An 18473-nucleotide genomic window follows, 5' to 3' on the forward strand; every position below is an offset into this window, starting at 1 on the left:
TTCTGTAACCTCAGCCTTTCTGACCCTCGATCAGGCCCTGAATCTTATCTGCTAGAGATGACAACATCAGCTCTCCCTACATAACCAAAATTAGGGGGACAATCAAACTGTGCCTCTCAAACACATTGAAAGGTGTGTAATGAAAGAAAAAATGCACCAAATCATAGAAGGAAAAACTGATCATGTAACTAGAAATCTTCTAAGAGGATTTTAATAATATCCCACTAAAAGGGTAGTAGTTGATGAAACTCAGAGGAAAGAAAATAGGATGGCATTTAGCAGTCTATAGGAAGACAGAACCCATGCCATTGTTAATGTTGTTTTCAGTTGAAAATTGACTGTTTTCTTCTCCAGCTTCAGGAGCCTGTGTTGGGGAAGGAGCATTCTTGTCTTGTACATCCAAGAGTGTGAGCCCTCAATCCACCCATCTGACCTGGGGGCAAGACCACTCATCTCTTCTAACCTGAAGCTTTCTCACCTATCAAGGGGGTGGTTGGACCGCGTGATCCTCTAGGCCTTCTCCAACTCGAAAATGCTGTGTGTCCTTGATTTCAGATACGAATCTTGCACCAACTAAATACCCTAAGAATTTATGATTTGAGTTGCGTGTGTGTATATAATATACTTCTTAGTGGGTAAAGGGAGTGATTTTTTTCAGTGTCAGGGTAAATACCAGATAAATTTTAACTGAAAGGAAAAGCCAGTTTAACAACAAATTAAACTAATTATCTCCTTCTGCTTCTGTTGACTTGAAGCAGCCATTAGTACACCATGTTACACTGAGAAAGTAGGATTCCTCCTAAAATCCTCCATGGGCTCTGAGGCCATAACTCATCTGCTCTATTGCACAGAAAATATCTAGAAATGAACAATGCCTGGACAGCCTGGCTAATGTACTGTTATATTGATGAACTTTACTCCAGGATATCTATCACTCTTGTGACTTTAATTAGCTGCCAAGCTGAACAGTGATCAATCATCAAGTGATCATCAAGGGGGGAAACCCAAAAACTCTTTGGTAGGTACAGGGTGATACAGAGATTTGAAACATGCTTTTATTTTTTATTGTAATATTTAAGCTAAAACAGGGTGCTAGTCATCTTTTTCAAAATGCTAAATTTAACAGCTTTCAAGTGGCAATATAAATTACAATTAGTTTCACAACATTTTGCTACTTTGATAAAAATTTTTAATAAAAAATGACTAATTTATCCTAAAGAAGATAAATTATTGTAGGCCTTATTAAAAAGAAAATGTTTCTATTTGTAACAAGAGTAACCTGTACTTATTAATCTTTATCTGTCCTAGCTCTATTTGCAATAGTCACTAGAGGCAGTTTCTAATTTAAGTCTTTCAGTCATAGATAGGGGTTATTGGTTCTGTTTATGAACTCTCAACAAACATTCATATTCAGCAAACATTTCTTGAGTACCACAAATAGGCCTTGTCCTATTTGATTCCATTATGTTTTATTACTAGAAATCCAATTATATTTTATTGCTTATTGATTGATACCAGTTCATTAGTGCCTAAGAGTAATTTTTCATGAGAGCAATTAATGTGGTATAATATCTGCCCATTTCACAATTATCAGAGATTTCTAACATGAAATAAATGTCACTGTATCCAAAAAATTCTGATTTTGTGAAGGATATTTTCTTTTTCTTTTTTTTAAATTAAATTTTATTTTTTTTCAGTGTTCCAAAATTCATTGTTTATTTTCCTTATCTCTCAAGTACTTCACATGCTGGAAAGGGCAGAGGATTTTTTTTTAGGAAGTCCAATGTACTACTCCCTTTATTTTTACACCAATGATTTGCTAATGCTCTGGCAGTATTCAAGCACATGGGGTTCCCTGCACAGGCAATTTGTGGTTTCACACATCAGTGCTTTGCCTCATGTACGAATTGCTTTTTGGAGCACCCTTCCCATCCTTCCTTTATCACTAAAATCAGGTGTCACAGTGACTATCACTGAAATCAGGCTCCCTGGTGGCTCTGGGCTTTGCACAGAGCTGTGGAGACCTGTCTCTCTACTTAGTCCAGAATCTAACACCAAACATGGAAATAGCTCACTAGTATAGCTCACTGATGACAGGGCCACGTGCTTGTCATCGATGCATTTCCAGGACCTCCATTGCTGAAAGGCTCCCCCCACCGCCCCAGCCACTGGGTGTGTATTACTTGGATACAACAGAGATGACCCTGTTAACAAGTCTATAGCAGAGGCAACAATACTTTTAGCGCTTCCCATTCAACTTACTTAGAGACAGAAAAGAGACTCTGAGATTTGGGACAAAAGCTTAATAACTGCATTCCGAAAATCCTAGGACATCACAGACCACAGGCCTCCTCCGCATACTTGCTGGGCAACCGTCCTCCAAAGAAGGAGGGCACGGTCTTAAAAGATAGCCGGTTTCATTTCTCACCAGCTCTAATAGTTGAACTCAGGCAGCAGACTGGGGTTCAAATCTATGTTTTGCCTTGTAGAATGTTTCCTCACCTGTAACTGGGACTAAGAATAGTACCTGTAAGGCTGCTGTGGAGAGAAAATGAAAGAATATATATCAAGCTCTTGCAGGAGTGACTGACACACAGTGAATGCTTAATGGGTGATATTGCACTAAGTGAAACACCCTTCATTCACATCCTTTAAGCCCACAATGGCCTCAGTCCCACCAAGGCTGACTTGTTTATTTTCACACCTTGGAGGCTAAAAACAGAAGGATGGTCTTTGTCTTATGCATCAAAGAAACAGACCTGCCAAGAGACTTAATCCTTGCCCAACAAGTCAACAGAGAACAGTCAGTAATAGAGAGAAGGTCATTCAGGAAGCTCTTGTTCCAAAAGGGGTTTTCAGACAGTCTTCAGAGGCACTGAAATACAAGTTTTATCTACTGAAAAAAAATACCCAAGAGCTGGCACCTGGAATACTTATTAATCGGGACCACCTTGAACACAGTGGCAGAAGTGACAATGGGAAAGGTTGAAGTAGTTGGCCATGTTGAGGGGGAAAGTATATGTAAAATGAAAAGCCAAAGAATTTACTAGAATTTCAAAGTCTCCCACAGTATTAAATATTTAATTCTTTCCGGGAAATGTCTCACATGCCTTCAACATTGAAAGAGGATGTTAGCTTCCTCCCTTTTGACCTCAGACTTGCTAGTGGGGTTCTTTCCAGCTAGCCTCTTGGCTCAGGTAGAAGACTCTAAGGGCAAAGCCTTCTCTGAGGGGAAGCAAAACTACCCCTTCAAGCCATAAGGGCTGCCCTGAGCCAGCAAGACCCTACCTGTTGATTGACCCCCAAGGCAATAATGGATTTGACCTTCACTGCCCACCTGCACGTACGTACCCACCTTTGCCCCACATTTTCCTGGTATTAGCCTGGAGCATTTCTGGCACTTTGGGGCCAGTCTTTGAGACTCTAGTTCCCGTCTTCCTCATGTTGGCCTCACAGAAATAAATTCCTTTCCTGTTTCACCATCATTCCTTTCTCTGCCTTTGGATTGTGTCAGCAGCGAGTGGCTGGACCAGGTATCTTTGGGACTCCTGAAGCTAGGGGCTCTTGCTCCCCCGCACGCATATACAGCATTACATGGGTGCATTAGACATTTAAGTTATAAGGTTTATTTTTATTTATTTTTTATTTGTTAAAGATTTTATTTATTTATTTGTCCGAGAGAGAGGGAGAGAGAGCGAGTGAGCACAGGCAGACAGAGAGGCAGGCAGAGGCAGAGGGAGAAGCAGGCTCCCTGCCGAGCAAGGAGCCTGATGTGGGACTCGATCCCAGAACCCCGGGATCACGACCCGAGCCGAAGGCAGCTGCTCAACTAACTGAGCCACCCAGGCGTCCCAGTTATAAGGTTTAGTACATGAAATATTTAAATGGAGAACACAAGACAGTTGGAATCATAAAACAAAAGTCCTACAATGTTTAGAATTGTAACATCAACTACAATGGAAAAAAACAGTGTAGAATCCTTTTCTTTCAGTGAAAAATGCTTTGGAATTTGAAACATATCCTGTCCCTTAAATCCAACACATGTCATTCCATTTATTTTAAAAAAAAAAAAAAAGGTGAGGGGAACAAAGAAGGAAGGTGAAAGAACTTAATCTGTGCAAAGAAGCTTTTTGAGTTTCAACTGCTTTCGGTGAGATGTCCAACCATTTTTTTTTTTTCTATTAAAGACTATTACTTTATTTGGCAGAGAGAAAGCACAAGCAGGGGAAGTGACATGCAAAGGGAGAGGAAGAAGCAGATTCCCTGATGAGTGGGGAGCCCTATGTGGAACTCAACCCTAGGACTTACAGAATCATGACCTGAGCTGAAGGCAGACGCTTAACTGACTTAGGCATCCAGGTGCCCCAGATGTCTAACCATTTTTTGCTTCCCTGTGTTCATGACAATTTCATTTTGGTACTCTCTCAAAATCCTTGAACTCCTGACTTGTCCTTTCTCTCTAGATATGGATTCAGAAAGAAATTCTATGAATATGCCTCATGTTCTTCCAAATTGTGTGCACTGGCTCACATTACTCCTTTTGCCTCCAAAACCTTCCCCGCCCCCTCTCCCTCTCTCTTATTACTGAAATCCTGTCTACTTTTGCCTTTTCCTCTCAGAATTTTTCTCAGTCCTCAATGTTTCTCAAATTCCCTTTGTATTTCCAAACCCTCTGCCTGAACCTCTGTTGGTACATAATGTTGGTACCTAATAACTTTAGATTATAATTGCCAGTAAAAAAGAGATTAGAGTATGTGTCTGGTCTGAGATTTCCTAGCTGTGTGACCTTTGGCAGTATATTAACCTCTCTGTGCCTCACCTACCCATGAGGCTGTTGGGGGAATTCAGAAAACTAATTAATGTAAAGTGCTTAGAATGTTACCTGACAAAAGTGAGCTGTTATTATGTTCTGGTTGAGCTTTACTCTTTTAGATTAGAAGCCTGACTGGTAACTCTCGCTTGAAGCAGTCAGCATAGAAAACTATTTACTAACCTAAATTAAAATAAAACCTGGGTTTCAGTTTCAACCCGGGACTTTAGTTAATCACTTAATCTGAGCCTCTGTAATATTCTCCTTAAATGAGGAAGTTAATTTGATTATTTCTAAAGGTCATTTAGCACTTAAAATTCTACAGTCTACAATTCTACAATCAACCTACAGGAGGATGAAATTCAGATAATCACGTGAGTTATAAAATCATGTATTAAGATATACTGAAATGGATGCAAGTGATTTAGATCTTGATTTTTTTGGTCACATGACTTGTATATTTTTATTGGTGAACATTCCTGGTCCATTTGGAGACAATAAATCCAAGCAAAATGCCCCTAATTTATTCTATGTTTATCTGTTATCTCTATATATTTGGGCTTGATAAGCAATGATAAACAATGCAAAATACTGTACGGAACAAAAACAAAACATTCTGATTAAGATGTTAGCTATTAAAGCACTGTAACTACTTAAAGTCATAAAACTGTATTTTGGAATTGTAATAGTCAGGATAAAATATTCCTTGAGAAGAATTCTTGGTATGACACATTCTTTTTTTTTAAAAAAAAGCTTTTATTTATTTATTTGACAGAGAGAGCACAAGTAGGCAGAGCGGCAGGTAGAGGGAGAGGGAGAAGCAGACGCCCCACTGAGCAGAGAGCCTGTTGTGGGGCTCGGATCCCAGGACCCTGGGATCATGACCTGAGCTGAAGGCAGCCGCTTAACTGACAGAGCCACCCAGGTGCCCTGGTATGACACCTTCTTTAGAATTTTTTTTGTTTTTTCTTAACTACACTTTCTAACATTTTCTTTTTCATTTCCAAGCCAAATAATTTTTTATCCCCAGTTCATACTGCTCACTTCTTTCAGAAGACAGTCTTATTTGTAATTCATAAGCACCAACCGTAACTGAATCTCAAATCTCAGAGAGAAAATGAAAATTCCAAGCAGGCACTTGGGATCATTTGGCTTCATTAATTAGCAGGGTGTCCTAAAAGGCATTTATGTATAAAGTTCTTATCAAGCAGCTGTCCTCAGAGACTTATGCAATGGGAAAAATTTTATTAATCCCAAACATTTTGGGAGGAAAATGAAGCCAGGCTACATTAGCTAACTTAGTCTCCAAAGTCAGTCTGTGTCAACCCCAAGATTAGAATTCAGAAGTTGGCAGAGTCATCTGATCCCAACGCCTCTCTCTGTTTCCATCGAAGTGCCTAGTAATAATATGCCAGAAGGATATATATGAACACTTTGTCAGCCCAAGATCTCTAAATAGATTGCTTTTTAAAAAAGTTTTCCAGGTGGCATCGTGGAGAAGGTGGTATTGCCCAAGAGGTTTTCAATTCAGGAGCTTTTCACATCTCTTTTCTGCCTTATTTCTCTTTGTTCAGTGTTTTGTTCTGAGATGAGACCTTTTCATAGTCCATCTCAAAGGAATGAATTTTCATTTTTACTACAAAGATATGTATTTCAAATACTTAAAATGCCCTCCAGCTAAAATAAATACTTAGCCTAAATAAATAAATAAATAAATAACCCTTTTTGAGGCTCAGAGAAAAATCTTCCCTTTTGTGGTGGCAGTACCTTGGGCTCTCTCGGATGTTTCAACCTTGCCTTGGGCATGTTTCTTTGTTACAGAAGAATGCATTAGCTCCTGGTTCGTGGGAGGCTCAGAAGCCAGCCAAGAAAGCTTTCCTCAGCAGTCCTCTGAGGTGGAGTTTTCAAGGAAGGGCTTGAAATAACAAACAGTGTCTTCCCTCTCAGCCCTTCTAAAAAATAATTAGTTTTTTATTTTATCATTTTAAACAGATAAATGGTTCAAAGATATGTAAAGACCAGGGTGGATATCTGTGTACATGTAGCAACCCCGTTTTCCAACTCCCACAGAAGATGCTCAGCACCTCTGGGTTTGTGCTAGGACAGCCTTTCCATTTTCTAGTTACATTTGTTAGGCAAATCAGAAGTGCAGTCAGAAGGAGGAAACAAAGGTGAATGGAGTATCCAGCAATAGATCCTCAGCAGTAATCACCGTGTATGAACACACAGCTGCACAGGTGGTGTTGACACATATAACATTCAAGATAAATGAAAGATTGTATCTTAAAGAGGCACTCCAAATGATCATACGCCAACATTAAAGCCTAAAGTGCAAAATCATTTGGGTTTCCCATTCTGTAACCCACCAGACTGTCTGGAAAGCTCAAATGAGTTTTTACAAGTATCCAGGAGAGCATGCAGTGTGAGTTTTAGCTATGAGTTTTATCTATTAGATCATGTTCCACCCTTCCTTCCCCCACCTGCCCTGCTCTGCCTTCCCTCAGGCAGCTGTCAGGTGGACAACTGATGGGCCTTAGGGAGGACGAGGCTGGGTTTAGATTTTGGAGCATTCATTAACTGTGTGATCCTAAGCTAATCATTCTGAGCCCCAGTTCCCCTTCATTACACTGGGATTAGGAATACCTGCCTCCTAGGGCTGCTACAAGAAATGAATGAGATAATGTGCTTGCCTCATGATAAGGGCTGGATAAATCTTCATTTTCTCAGTTCTTTCCTCATAATGCTAATGGAAACAGAGGATGGATTACCTCTTGACTCTAGCTAGCCGTGTGTGTCACTGATGTATAGGGAGTGTGATGATCAATTACACATAATTACTGATCAATTTCATGTGGATTTATCATGACCGTCTGTGTTAATCTTTGTTAGAATTTGCTTACTGAGGATGGTAAGCCCTTTGTTTTTTAAAATGCTGAGTATAATGCTGCAAAGCAAAGACATATTAATTTAGGACAGTTTATTGTTTTTCTGCTAAAATGCAGCATAACCTGTTGAGATTTTGGTATTAGAGGAGTGTTTTAGCAATTTAAATCACTGTTTACCAGACTGATGAAGGCCCCCTCTGACTTTTCGTGTCATCCTTGTTTTGTTTTTGCTTTTCCACATCCCTACTAACCCAATGGCAGCCCTGATTTTTTTTTTTTTTAGGGAAAGTTATCTTCTTTTTTCCTTTTTTACAAAAGTAATAAATATCCGTTATAAGGAAAAAGTGTACATATGTGTGTATATACATATATAAGAGTCATGTGTAATTACTGCTCATATCGTCCCTGATATCCAAAAAGAGCTGTTACCATCCCCCCTCAAGGATGACATGACCAGGGTGACACTAACAGCTAACATTTAGTAAGCATTTACTGTGGGCAAGGCATTGTTCTGAATGCCTGTATTAATTCAGATTTATCCTTTTAGTACTTATAACTGCCATACTATACATATATTTGTTTACTGTCTTTTTCTGCCCACTAGAATATAAATGCCTTGAGAAGATGTGGCCTGTTTGTACTCATACCTGCATCCCCAGTATATCCCAAAGTGCCTGGTACTCTAATAGGCATTTTAAAAATGTTGGGGGGGGTGCCTGGGTGGCTCAGTCATTAACTGTCTGCCTTCAGCTCAGGTCATGATCTCAGGGTCCTGGGAATGAGCCCTGCATTGGGCTCCCTGCTCCGCACAGAGACTGCTTCTCCCTCTTCCTCTAGCTGCTATTCTGCCTGCTTGTCCACATGTGCACTCTCTCTCTCTCTTTCTGTCAAATAAATAAATAAATCCTAAAAATAAAATAAAAATAAAAAATGTTTGTTGAATAAATAAATTAGTCCTCATAACAATGTGGGTGAGCCTCACCCAATCTGGTGAGGGCCTGAATACAAAATATGAGGGCTGAAAAAGAGAATTCACTCTTCTGCCCTATGTGTCTTCCAGGTGAGACACAACCATCCTGAGGCTCTGTTTCTGCAAATAAAGGCAAGGTTGAGGAAAAAATATAGAGAAGGGTATGAATGTCCTCAAAGCCTTTCCTCCCCTTCTGGATGGCACTCTGATGCCACCATCCTCTCTCCTCTGCTCAGAAGTCTAGCCTTTATGTCTGACGCACACCTCTACTCAAAGGATCTGATAAAACACAGTTCACTCTAAGGTATAAATTATCATAAGGCATTTCTTTTGGCTCCTTCTGGGTGTTTGTATTTTAACCTTCTGATAGAATGTTTGGAATAACCAAGAGGCCTCTGGGAGAAATATCTTTGGGTAAGGAAAGCCACACATAAGGCTGCTGCTCACCACTAAGGTTGACTGTAATTTTTAAAAAAGCACTCCGCACTCATCAGCTATACCATTGTAAGGAAGCTAATGTACTTTTAGATGTTTTTGACTCTAAAGGAGTATCAAGAGATTTTAAAAAAAAAAAAAGGAAGGGAATTCAATAGCATCCTCAGTTGCTTAAGGCTACATATTTTGTACCTGTTGCTTTAGCAATCATTACTACATCATCTGCTGTACAAACTTCTATGCATGATGTAACTCTGATGATCATCTGTCCATGACCCGTCAATGTTTGCACAAGAAACCTCAACAGCACTCCCCCAACTCCTGGTCCCCTGTTCAAATAATCCTCATCTTTTCTTCCTGAATATAAGCTGAATATGTATAATGAATAGATATCATTTCAACAAGACAGAATTTGTATATTTGAATTTAAAGGGCAAGAGAGACCAAACATCATTATCTTTTATAGTGAACTGTGTACGCGTGTGTGTGTGTGTGTAATGAAGGTCTTTCCCAAAGGAATAGGACCTCTGACCTTGGATGAACATGCTCTCTGGTAAAGATCTTTCTTTTTCCAAATGTAGGGAGTCCAATGTGGGGCTTGAACTCAAGACCCCAAGCTCAAGAGGTTGGCCAATATCAAGAGTCAGATGCTCAGCTCACTGAGCCACTCAGGTGCCTCAGGATAAATTTTTTTTTCCAAGAGTTTAAAGTGATCTACAGACTACCTAATCAGAACCTCATTGCTCAACTCTACCATCCCTTAGTTTCTTTCTTTCTTTTTTTTTTTTTAAAGATTTTATTTATTTATTTGACAGAGAGAGAGATCACAAGTAGGCAGAGAGGCAGGCAGAGAGAGAGAGGAGGAAGCAGGCTCCCAGCTGGCAGAGAGCCCGATGTGGGGCTATGATCCCCCCCTGGGATCATAACCTGAGCCGAAGGCAGAGACTTTAACCCACTGAGCCACCCAGGCGCCCCATACCTCTTAGTTTCTTAACTGATTCTGAGAGGTTAAATGACTCTGACAGGGTCATTGAAACTCCAGTGGCCTCTTCTAGAACCTGGCTCCTTTATTCTTTCTGGCTCAGAAAAAATGATGAGAGTTTTGAGATATCAGCTTACTTGATACATCTACGTAGAGTCTGATAAATGTGTAAGTCCATTTGATAGGCTGAATAGAGGAAAAATTTCACTACGCACATCCATCTCTGAGATAAAATCTTCACACAGTATTTTACTGATTTTCCTCATACTCAATAATCAAGTTTACTCTGCCATTGTTGCTCTGACTAGTACTACTAGCTTCAGACCATAATCAATATGCTCTTGTCTATGATGTCATGACAATCAGCAGACCTATTTTTTTTTTAAAGATTTTATTTATTTCTTTGAGAGAGAGAGAGAGCATGAGAGGAGAGAGGTCAGAGGGAGAAGCAGACTCCCCGCCGAGCAGAGAGCCCGCTGTGGGACTCGATCCTAGGACTCCAGGATCATGACCTGAGCCAAAAGCAGCTGCTTAACCAGCTGAGCCACCCAGGAACCCTTTTTTTTTTTTTTAAGATTTTTTTTTATTTATTTGAGAGAGAACGAGAGAGAGCATGAGAGGGGAGAGGTCAGAGGGAGAAAGATCTATTTTTTAAAGTATTAGAGATCGATTTATATTTCTAGGAAAAACAATGTCCAAGCAAAAGGATCCACAAAGAAAATGTCACAAAGCTCTCATCTTTGAATAGTTTGGTGGAAGAAGATATAGAATTTCTTCTTTGGATGCCTCAGAGGCATGATGTTCACTTAACTTTTAAATTCTAAATCCAAAAATGGTTGCCAACTTAGGGTATCAGAAATGAACAAATCACACAAAAACTAATGAGCTAATAAATGGCCTTATTTATCAAAAACTCAATTTCATTAGCAGGGCATTTGGGTGGCAATTGGTTAAGCAACTGACTCCTGGTTTTGGCTCAGGTCATATCTCAGGGTTGTGAGATTTAACCCCATGTGGGGCTTTGCACTCAGTGAGGCATTTGCTTAAGACTTTCTCTCCCTTTGCCCCTCCCCCACTCCCATGCATTCTCTTTAAAATAAATACATTTTTTAAAGTATCATATGGTTTCACTTATTTGTAGAGTATAACAAATAACATGGAGGACATAGGGAGATGGAGAGGAGAAGGGAGTTGAGGGAAATTGGAAGGGGAGGTGAACCATGAGAGAATATGGACTCTAAAAAACAATCTGAGGATTTTGAAGGGGGGGGTGGGAGGTTGGGGGAGCCAGGTGGTGGGTATTAGAGAGGGCACGTATTGCATGGAGCACTGGGTGTGGTGCAAAAACAATGAATTCTGTTACGCTGAAAAGAAATAAAAAATATATATACATATATATGAGAAAAAAATACAAATTTATCACACATGTATGAAAAACTGGAAAGTGAATTTCATAAGAATATCACTCATTTTATAAATAAAAAGCTTAAAACTACAGTGTCTTTTAATTAGCAAGTATCAATGGAGCATTAAAAACGATTTACAAAATCGCATTTTACACACATGGCTTTTTAAGAACAAATGGGATTTGTAAATCACGAAACATAAGTTAATAATGTTTCAGGTTTAATTTGCCTATAAATAAGAATTCAAATAATCTTATACAATAAAAATGCAAATATCTATAGCTATACAAATTAATATTATTCATTTCTCATTATGTTGTTCTCTCTTTTAAAATAAAAACTCATCAAATTCCTCCAGAAGGAATTTGTGTTTAATAATATGATCATTAAGTATAAAAAAAATTTACATGGACATATGACTAATTCCAACCTGCAACCTCACTGTTTTTTTTTTTAAATAAAATAGCTTTAAGTTATTTAATTTCTTATGATTATATCCAGTAACCTGAATAAAATTTAAATTTAAAAAAGCAGATTATTGCCAAGGAGAAAAATAAATACCTGCCCAAATGTAATTTTAATATATTAGGTCATTAACCAAACAATTTAACTAAAATGGGGAAAAAAATAATTAAAGTAACAGAATAAAGCAACTCTAAGTTACTCAAATTCCAGAATGGCTAATTTAAGAATGGTAACAATTTAAGACAAAATACTCTGGAATTAAATATATGTACATATCACCTATAATTCAACCAGTTAAAAACATGTCTTACTGGGACAATTATACTCTAGTTTCTTAAAAGTGTGCTAATTGCACATACATATTTATTTGAATACAGTTTCCCCAAATTGAGAGGATTTGGCAAATGTAGTAGTGTGCATCTATCTACTTGGTTCCACATTTCAACCACAGGAGCATCCATCAACATCCTAGTTTAGAATAAATTCTAAGAGCAATGTTTCTGCAAACCAAAATTCTAAACCAAAGATTCTTGCAAAAGAAGAAAGATTATGTGCTTACCGTATAGAGTTCATTAAGGACCTTCATCAAATCCTCATGAAGTTGGAATGCAATCTCTTTGCTCTAAAGTAAAGAAGAAATTAAGAATATTTTAAAAAGTAAAAGTAATAGAAACTTGTTTCTAAATTATATCTTAAAAAGTCCAGTGACTGAAAATAGAAGAATGTGTATAATACAATGGAAGGCCAGCATGTCTTTAATATAATAAACATCTTTAACCAAGCTGCCTTCTTTTTTTTTTTTTTTTTTTTTTTTTTTTTTTTTTTTTTTTTTTGTTAAATAAGTAAGCTCTGTGCCCAACATGGGGCTTAAACTCAGGACCCTGGGATCAAGGGTCACATGCTCTTCTGACTGAGCCAGTGAGGCCCCCCTAGCCTCTTTCCTTCTAATTACAGTACAGTTAACACACAATGTTACATTTGTTTCAGGTGTACAACATTGTGATTCAACATCTCTGTAATTCATGCTATGTTCACCACAAGCACAGCTACCATCTGTCACCACACAATGCTATTATAGTATCACTGATTATATTCCCTATGCTGTATCTTTAATCTCCATAATTTATTCGTTCTATAACTGGAAGCCTGTATCTTCCACTCCCCTTCACCCATTTTGCCCATGCCCCTTCCTCCCTCCCATGGGACAACCATTAGTTTGTTCTCTGTATTTATGGATCTGTTTCTGCTTTTTGTTTTTGCTTTTTAGATTCCAGATGTAAATGAAATCATGTGATATTTATCTTTCTTTGTCTCACTTATTTCACTTAGCATAATACTCTCTTGGTCCATCCATGTTATTGCGAATGGCAAGATCTCACTCTTTTTTATGGCTCAGTAATATTCCACTATAGATATACACCCCCCACCAAGCATCTTTATCCATTCATCTATTAATGGAAACTGGGTTGCTTCCATATCTTGGCTACTGTAGATAATGCTACAATAAACACAGGGGACATATGTCTTTTCAAATGAGTGTTTTCATTTTCTTTGGGTAAATAATCTATAGTGGAATTACTGGATCATATGATACTTGTATTTTTAATTTTTTAAAAGATTTAATTTTTTTTAAAGATTTTACTTATTTATTTTACAGAGAGAGATCACAAGTAGGCAGAGAGGCAGGCAGAGAGAGACGGAGAAGCAGGCTTCCTGCAGAGCAGAGAGCCCGATGCGGGGCTCCATCCCAGGACCCTGAGATCATGACCTACGCCGAAGGCAGAGGCTTAACCTACTGAGCACAGCCAGGTGCCCCAAAAGATTTTATTATTAAGTAATCTCTGCATCCTGTGGGGGCTTGAACACATGACCCTGAGATCAAGAGTTGCATGTTCCAACAGCTGAGCCAGTCAGGTGTCCCTCTATTTTTATTATTTTGATTTCCACAGTGGCTGCACCAATTAGCATTTCCAGCAACAGTGCACAAGGGTCTTCTTTCCTCCACATCCTTGCTAACAGTTATTTATCTTTTTGATTCTAGCTAAATGGTCCTTTCTAGATACTAGACGTATGCACAAATGTCACCAAAGGCTGGATAGGAGGCAAATAAGTAGAATACGATGGCTTTCCCACCACCCGAATCAGACTTTAACAAGAAGAAAAAGTAAGTAGGTTCTCAGAACACAATTTAACTTAGTTGCATTATTCATTAAAGAATCAGAAATAAGGGCACCTGGGTGGGTCAGTTGGTTGAGTGTCTGACCCTTAACTTCAGCTCAGGTCTTGATCTCATCATGAGTTTAAGCCCCACACTGGACTCCACACTGGGTGTGGAACCTTCTTTTAAAAAAAAAAAAAAAGATGAATTTCAGCATCCCATCTTAGTATTGTCACAAAGAAATCTTGTGATTCCCAAAAAGCTAGGTTAGAAACCAAAACAGAAATTAATTCTCCCTTTCCAAAATAACTATTTATTTGATTGACTATAATTTTAGCTTTAAGAAAGCACTTTCAAAACAGTGAGACAGGGAGACCACTTATCATCCACAGGCTTTTGCTTCTGTATTTATGAACTTTTTTTTAATGTTTTCATTTCAATCCCGGTCAGTTAGCCTACAGTGTAATACCAGTTTCAGGTGTACAGCCTAGTGATTTGTCACTTCCCTACAACACCTGGTGCTCATCTGCATTTATTATTTTCATTAAGATGAAAAAGAGTTCTATGCTTCTGCTCAGTTGCTAAACAACCAGCATTCAAAACAGTCTTCACTAGGCTAATTCTGTGAGTTTGATGTTTGAGTATTGGAATATTTTTTCCAGCAAATCTATAAGCTATTTTAATGGAAATAATATATCCAAATTAATTTTTATTTTCTTCCTGTTTTGAGTTCCTGATGTAGTCAGCTACAGAAAATGGAAAAAATGTAGTGTGGGCTTCAGCTACAATTTGAATCAAGAAAAACATCCACTGGATCATTTATGTGTCTCCCACTGGATGTCCGCATGGGGGGTAAGGGCCATATCTCGGCCAGCTCTGGGACTCTGGTGTCCTGCACAGTACTTGGGAACCAGGCCAGGACTAGGGGAAAGCAGGTGAGGCACCAATGGTATGGCATGTAAGGCGGGATTCCCTCCCTGGCTAGTGGGTGCACGTGGGAAGCTTCCAATAAACGCTTGCTAAATAAACCCACACACCTGCTGAAATACTGTGTCTGTGTAATAGCTCAAGTAGTTACTACATATGCTGAAGGCTGGCCCCTGGTGAGAGAGGAAAAAGGAAAGCCCCACAGGCCACTCTTAAGAAAATGTAAGGGGAGGGGCGCCTGGGTGGCACAGAAAGTTGGGTGTCTGACTCTTGCTTTTGGTACAGGTCAAGGTCTCGGGGTCATAGGATAGAGCCCCATGTCGGGCTCCGTGCTCAGCGTGGAATCTGCTTGGGATTCTCTTTCCCTCTGCCCCTTCCACTCATCCTTCCTCTCTCTCTCAAATAAATAAATCTTTTTTTTTTTTTTTTTTAATTTGGCAGAGAGATCACAAGTAGGCAGAGAGGCAGGCAGAGAGAGAGAGCAGGAAGCAGGCTCCCTACAGAGCAGAGAGCCCAATGCGGGGCTCGATCCCAGGACCCTGGGATCATGACCTGAGCTGAAGGCAGAGGCTTTTTTTTTTTTTTTTTTTTAAAGATTTTATTTATTTATTTGACAGAGAGAAATCACAAGTAGATGGAGAGGCAGGCAGAGAGAGAGAGGGAGGAGGAAGCAGGCTCCCCGCTGAGCAGAGAGCCTGATGCGGGACTTGATCCCAGGACCCTGAGATCATGACCTGAGCCGAAGGCAGCGGCCTAACCCACTGAGCCACCCAAGCGCCCCTCAAATAAATAAATCTTTAAAAAATAAAAATATTAGGATCGAGAGGAAACACAGTCCATCTGCAAACCCAGGACAGTCACTGGGTCAGGGCTCCCTCAAAGAAGGCCAAATGTGACAAAGCATAAACTCCTGGAAGATAAAACAGTGTGGAAAGATGACAACAGGGTAGTACCTGAACTGAGAGGAATTCAAATTCATTAGCAGTACTTGTTACTAGGTCTTCTTGACGCAAGCCCCACTAGCTTCTAACATCCTTAAATTGGAGTTAGAGACTTTGTGTTTTGCTGTGTCCCTGATATGTGAAGAGGTAGGTGAAGAATCACTCAAGAGTGAAAGGAAAGTCACAAGTGAGCAAATGAAGCCAAGTGAAACTCATTTTATTTTCCTCGAGTCTTTGTTACTCTGACCATATACATTACATTGTAATCTCCTATGTCTTCAGTTTGGTGTTATTTTAATATCAAATTTCATGCAAGGATCTGGGTCACCAATTCAGAACTCTCTAATGGGATCAAAGGCCACTGAGTGACTCTGCTCAGCTGTTCACATTTCAGGTAGAAAGTCCAAAAATAAAGTATTTCTTGGCAAAGACTTACGACAATAACAACAAAAAATCCCTTAGGTCCGATTAGCCCTGAATGAGAATATTTAAAATCAGATTGAAGACTTGGGTTTGGGGTGATAAGAGTTCTGCCAGGCTGTCCTAGGTCAAATATCTTAGAACAAGCAAGAAGATTCTTTGAACATTTCACATTTTATAAGATTTCAGGTAATGGGGTAGAAGAAATCTGGCTGGCATCACAAACTATGATCTACCAAGCATACTCTTACATTTTCCTTTCACCTTTTCCCAGAGGCCCTGAAATATAAAAAAAAAATTGCCTGAGAGGCTGTATTCATAAAGCTTAAAAGCAAGGACTCCAGAGTCCCAGTGCCTGGGTCTTAGGTTTCAAAGATTTTGGATTCCCGTGGACCTCAGTTTCGAGATCTGTAAACTGAATATAGTCATTGTACCTATCTCACAGGTTGATGAGAGCATACATGGCCTTTAGATTAATACCTGACACACAATAAACATCCCATAAATATTATAATTATTTCTTTCCCAGACACTATTTGTAATGACAACTTTCTCAAGCAAAAAGGCGATGTCATATTTTTCTTTCTCTTGATCTGTAAGGACACTTGACTTTCATGTACAAAGTGGTTGGCAGATACTGGTTGATTTGATTTTGCTGTCCCTGCCCATTGCCCTGGCCATTAGGTCCCTCCAGGTGACACCCAATTTAGAAGGGCCCAAGAGCTGTGTTCTAGCCCTCAGGCTTTATTTCCATCCACAGTCCTTTGCCACGTATGTACACAAAACTTACCTTTCTCTGTTTCATTTTCATGGGGGCCACTAGTGGTACTCGATGAATTAATCGAACATATACCAGGAAATGGAAATTTCCTCAAGCCAACATGAAAGACAAATACAAATCAAGAAAGAGGACTTACGGATCCATGGGAATTTCAGATGTTCTGAAAAGATGGTGGGGAGTTCCTTTCAGGTTGGTAAATCCCTGCCTAACCTCATGACACACCAGCAAAGTTGCTGCCCATTTGCTTTAATTCACAGTCCGAATCCTCCATCATCTAGGAAGTAACTTCAAAATTAAGTACTCTCTTCCCACCACAACTTCTTTAGTGTGCAAAGGTTGTTATAGAACTGCACTGCGCTCTGAAGCACTCATTCATGTGGCTAATGCCTGAAACATGAATTCACGGCACATCTTCACAAATACACAACCGACTGGACACAACATCAAGTCCCCGTTGAGTGCTGGGCCATGGTGTCTGTGCTGTGAGCATGGAAGCAGTGAAGGGATCACCTCATGTTAGTCCCACCTCAACTTTAAACATGTCTCCAGGGATGCCTTGGGTGGCTCTGTTTTTAAGCGGTTGCCTTCAGCTCAGGTCATAATCCCAGGGTCCTGGGATCGAATCTTGCATCGGGCTCCCTGCTCAGCGGGAGCCTGCTTCTCCCTCTCCCCATGCCTGCCTCTCTGCCTAGTTTGCTCACGTGCTCCTCTCTGTTAAATAAATAAATAAAATCTTAAAAATAAAAAGCAAACATGTCTCCAAATTCCTACATTAACAGTGAAAAACAGTCCCGTCTTCAAAATGCTACTCTGGACCCCAAAAGAAATGACCTTAAACCAAAACATACCTGCTGGGACACACAGTTAGTACATGGCAATATTAGACTAATAAATGGAAACCCTCCAATTAGAAAATATCTGGATTACTGAAGCCCATCAAAATTCAGTAGGTTAAATATCCCTCTGAATTCTATTTCATTAAAAATTTGAAAACAGGGGCACCTGGGTGGCTCAGAGCCGCCATGGGGCTCTCTGCACAGCAGGGAGCCTGCTTGCTTCCCCATCTCTCTCTGCCTGCCTCTCTGCCTACTTGTGATCTCTCTCTCTCTCTGTCAAATAAATAAATAAAATCTTTTTTTTTTTAATTTTTTTTTTATTTATTTGTTTGACAGATAGAGATCACAGGTAGGCAGAGAGAGAGAGAGAGAGGAGGAAGCAGGTTCCCTGCTGAGCAGAGAGCCCGATGTGGGACTCGATCCCAGGACCCTGGGACCATGACCTGAGCCGAAGGCA

At 39.6% G+C, this 18473-nt stretch overlaps 1 protein-coding gene across 2 annotated transcripts in view; it reads right to left on the minus strand.

Moving 5' to 3' along the window:
• The window catches only part of SRGAP1 (SLIT-ROBO Rho GTPase activating protein 1), a 266482-nt gene that overhangs the window by 91206 nt on the left and 156803 nt on the right, over positions 1-18473 (minus strand). For both annotated transcript variants that reach the window (XM_004766598.3, XM_004766597.3), the window contains exon 4: positions 12513-12575. In XM_004766598.3, coding sequence (XP_004766655.1) covers positions 12513-12575 — 63 coding nt within the window. The remainder of the gene's footprint in view (positions 1-12512; positions 12576-18473) is intronic.

This window comes from Mustela putorius, unplaced genomic scaffold (assembly GCF_011764305.1).
Source record: "Mustela putorius furo isolate JIRA1106 unplaced genomic scaffold, ASM1176430v1.1 tig00003988_pilon_pilon_pilon, whole genome shotgun sequence".
NCBI classification, from domain to species: Eukaryota; Metazoa; Chordata; class Mammalia; order Carnivora; family Mustelidae; genus Mustela; species Mustela putorius.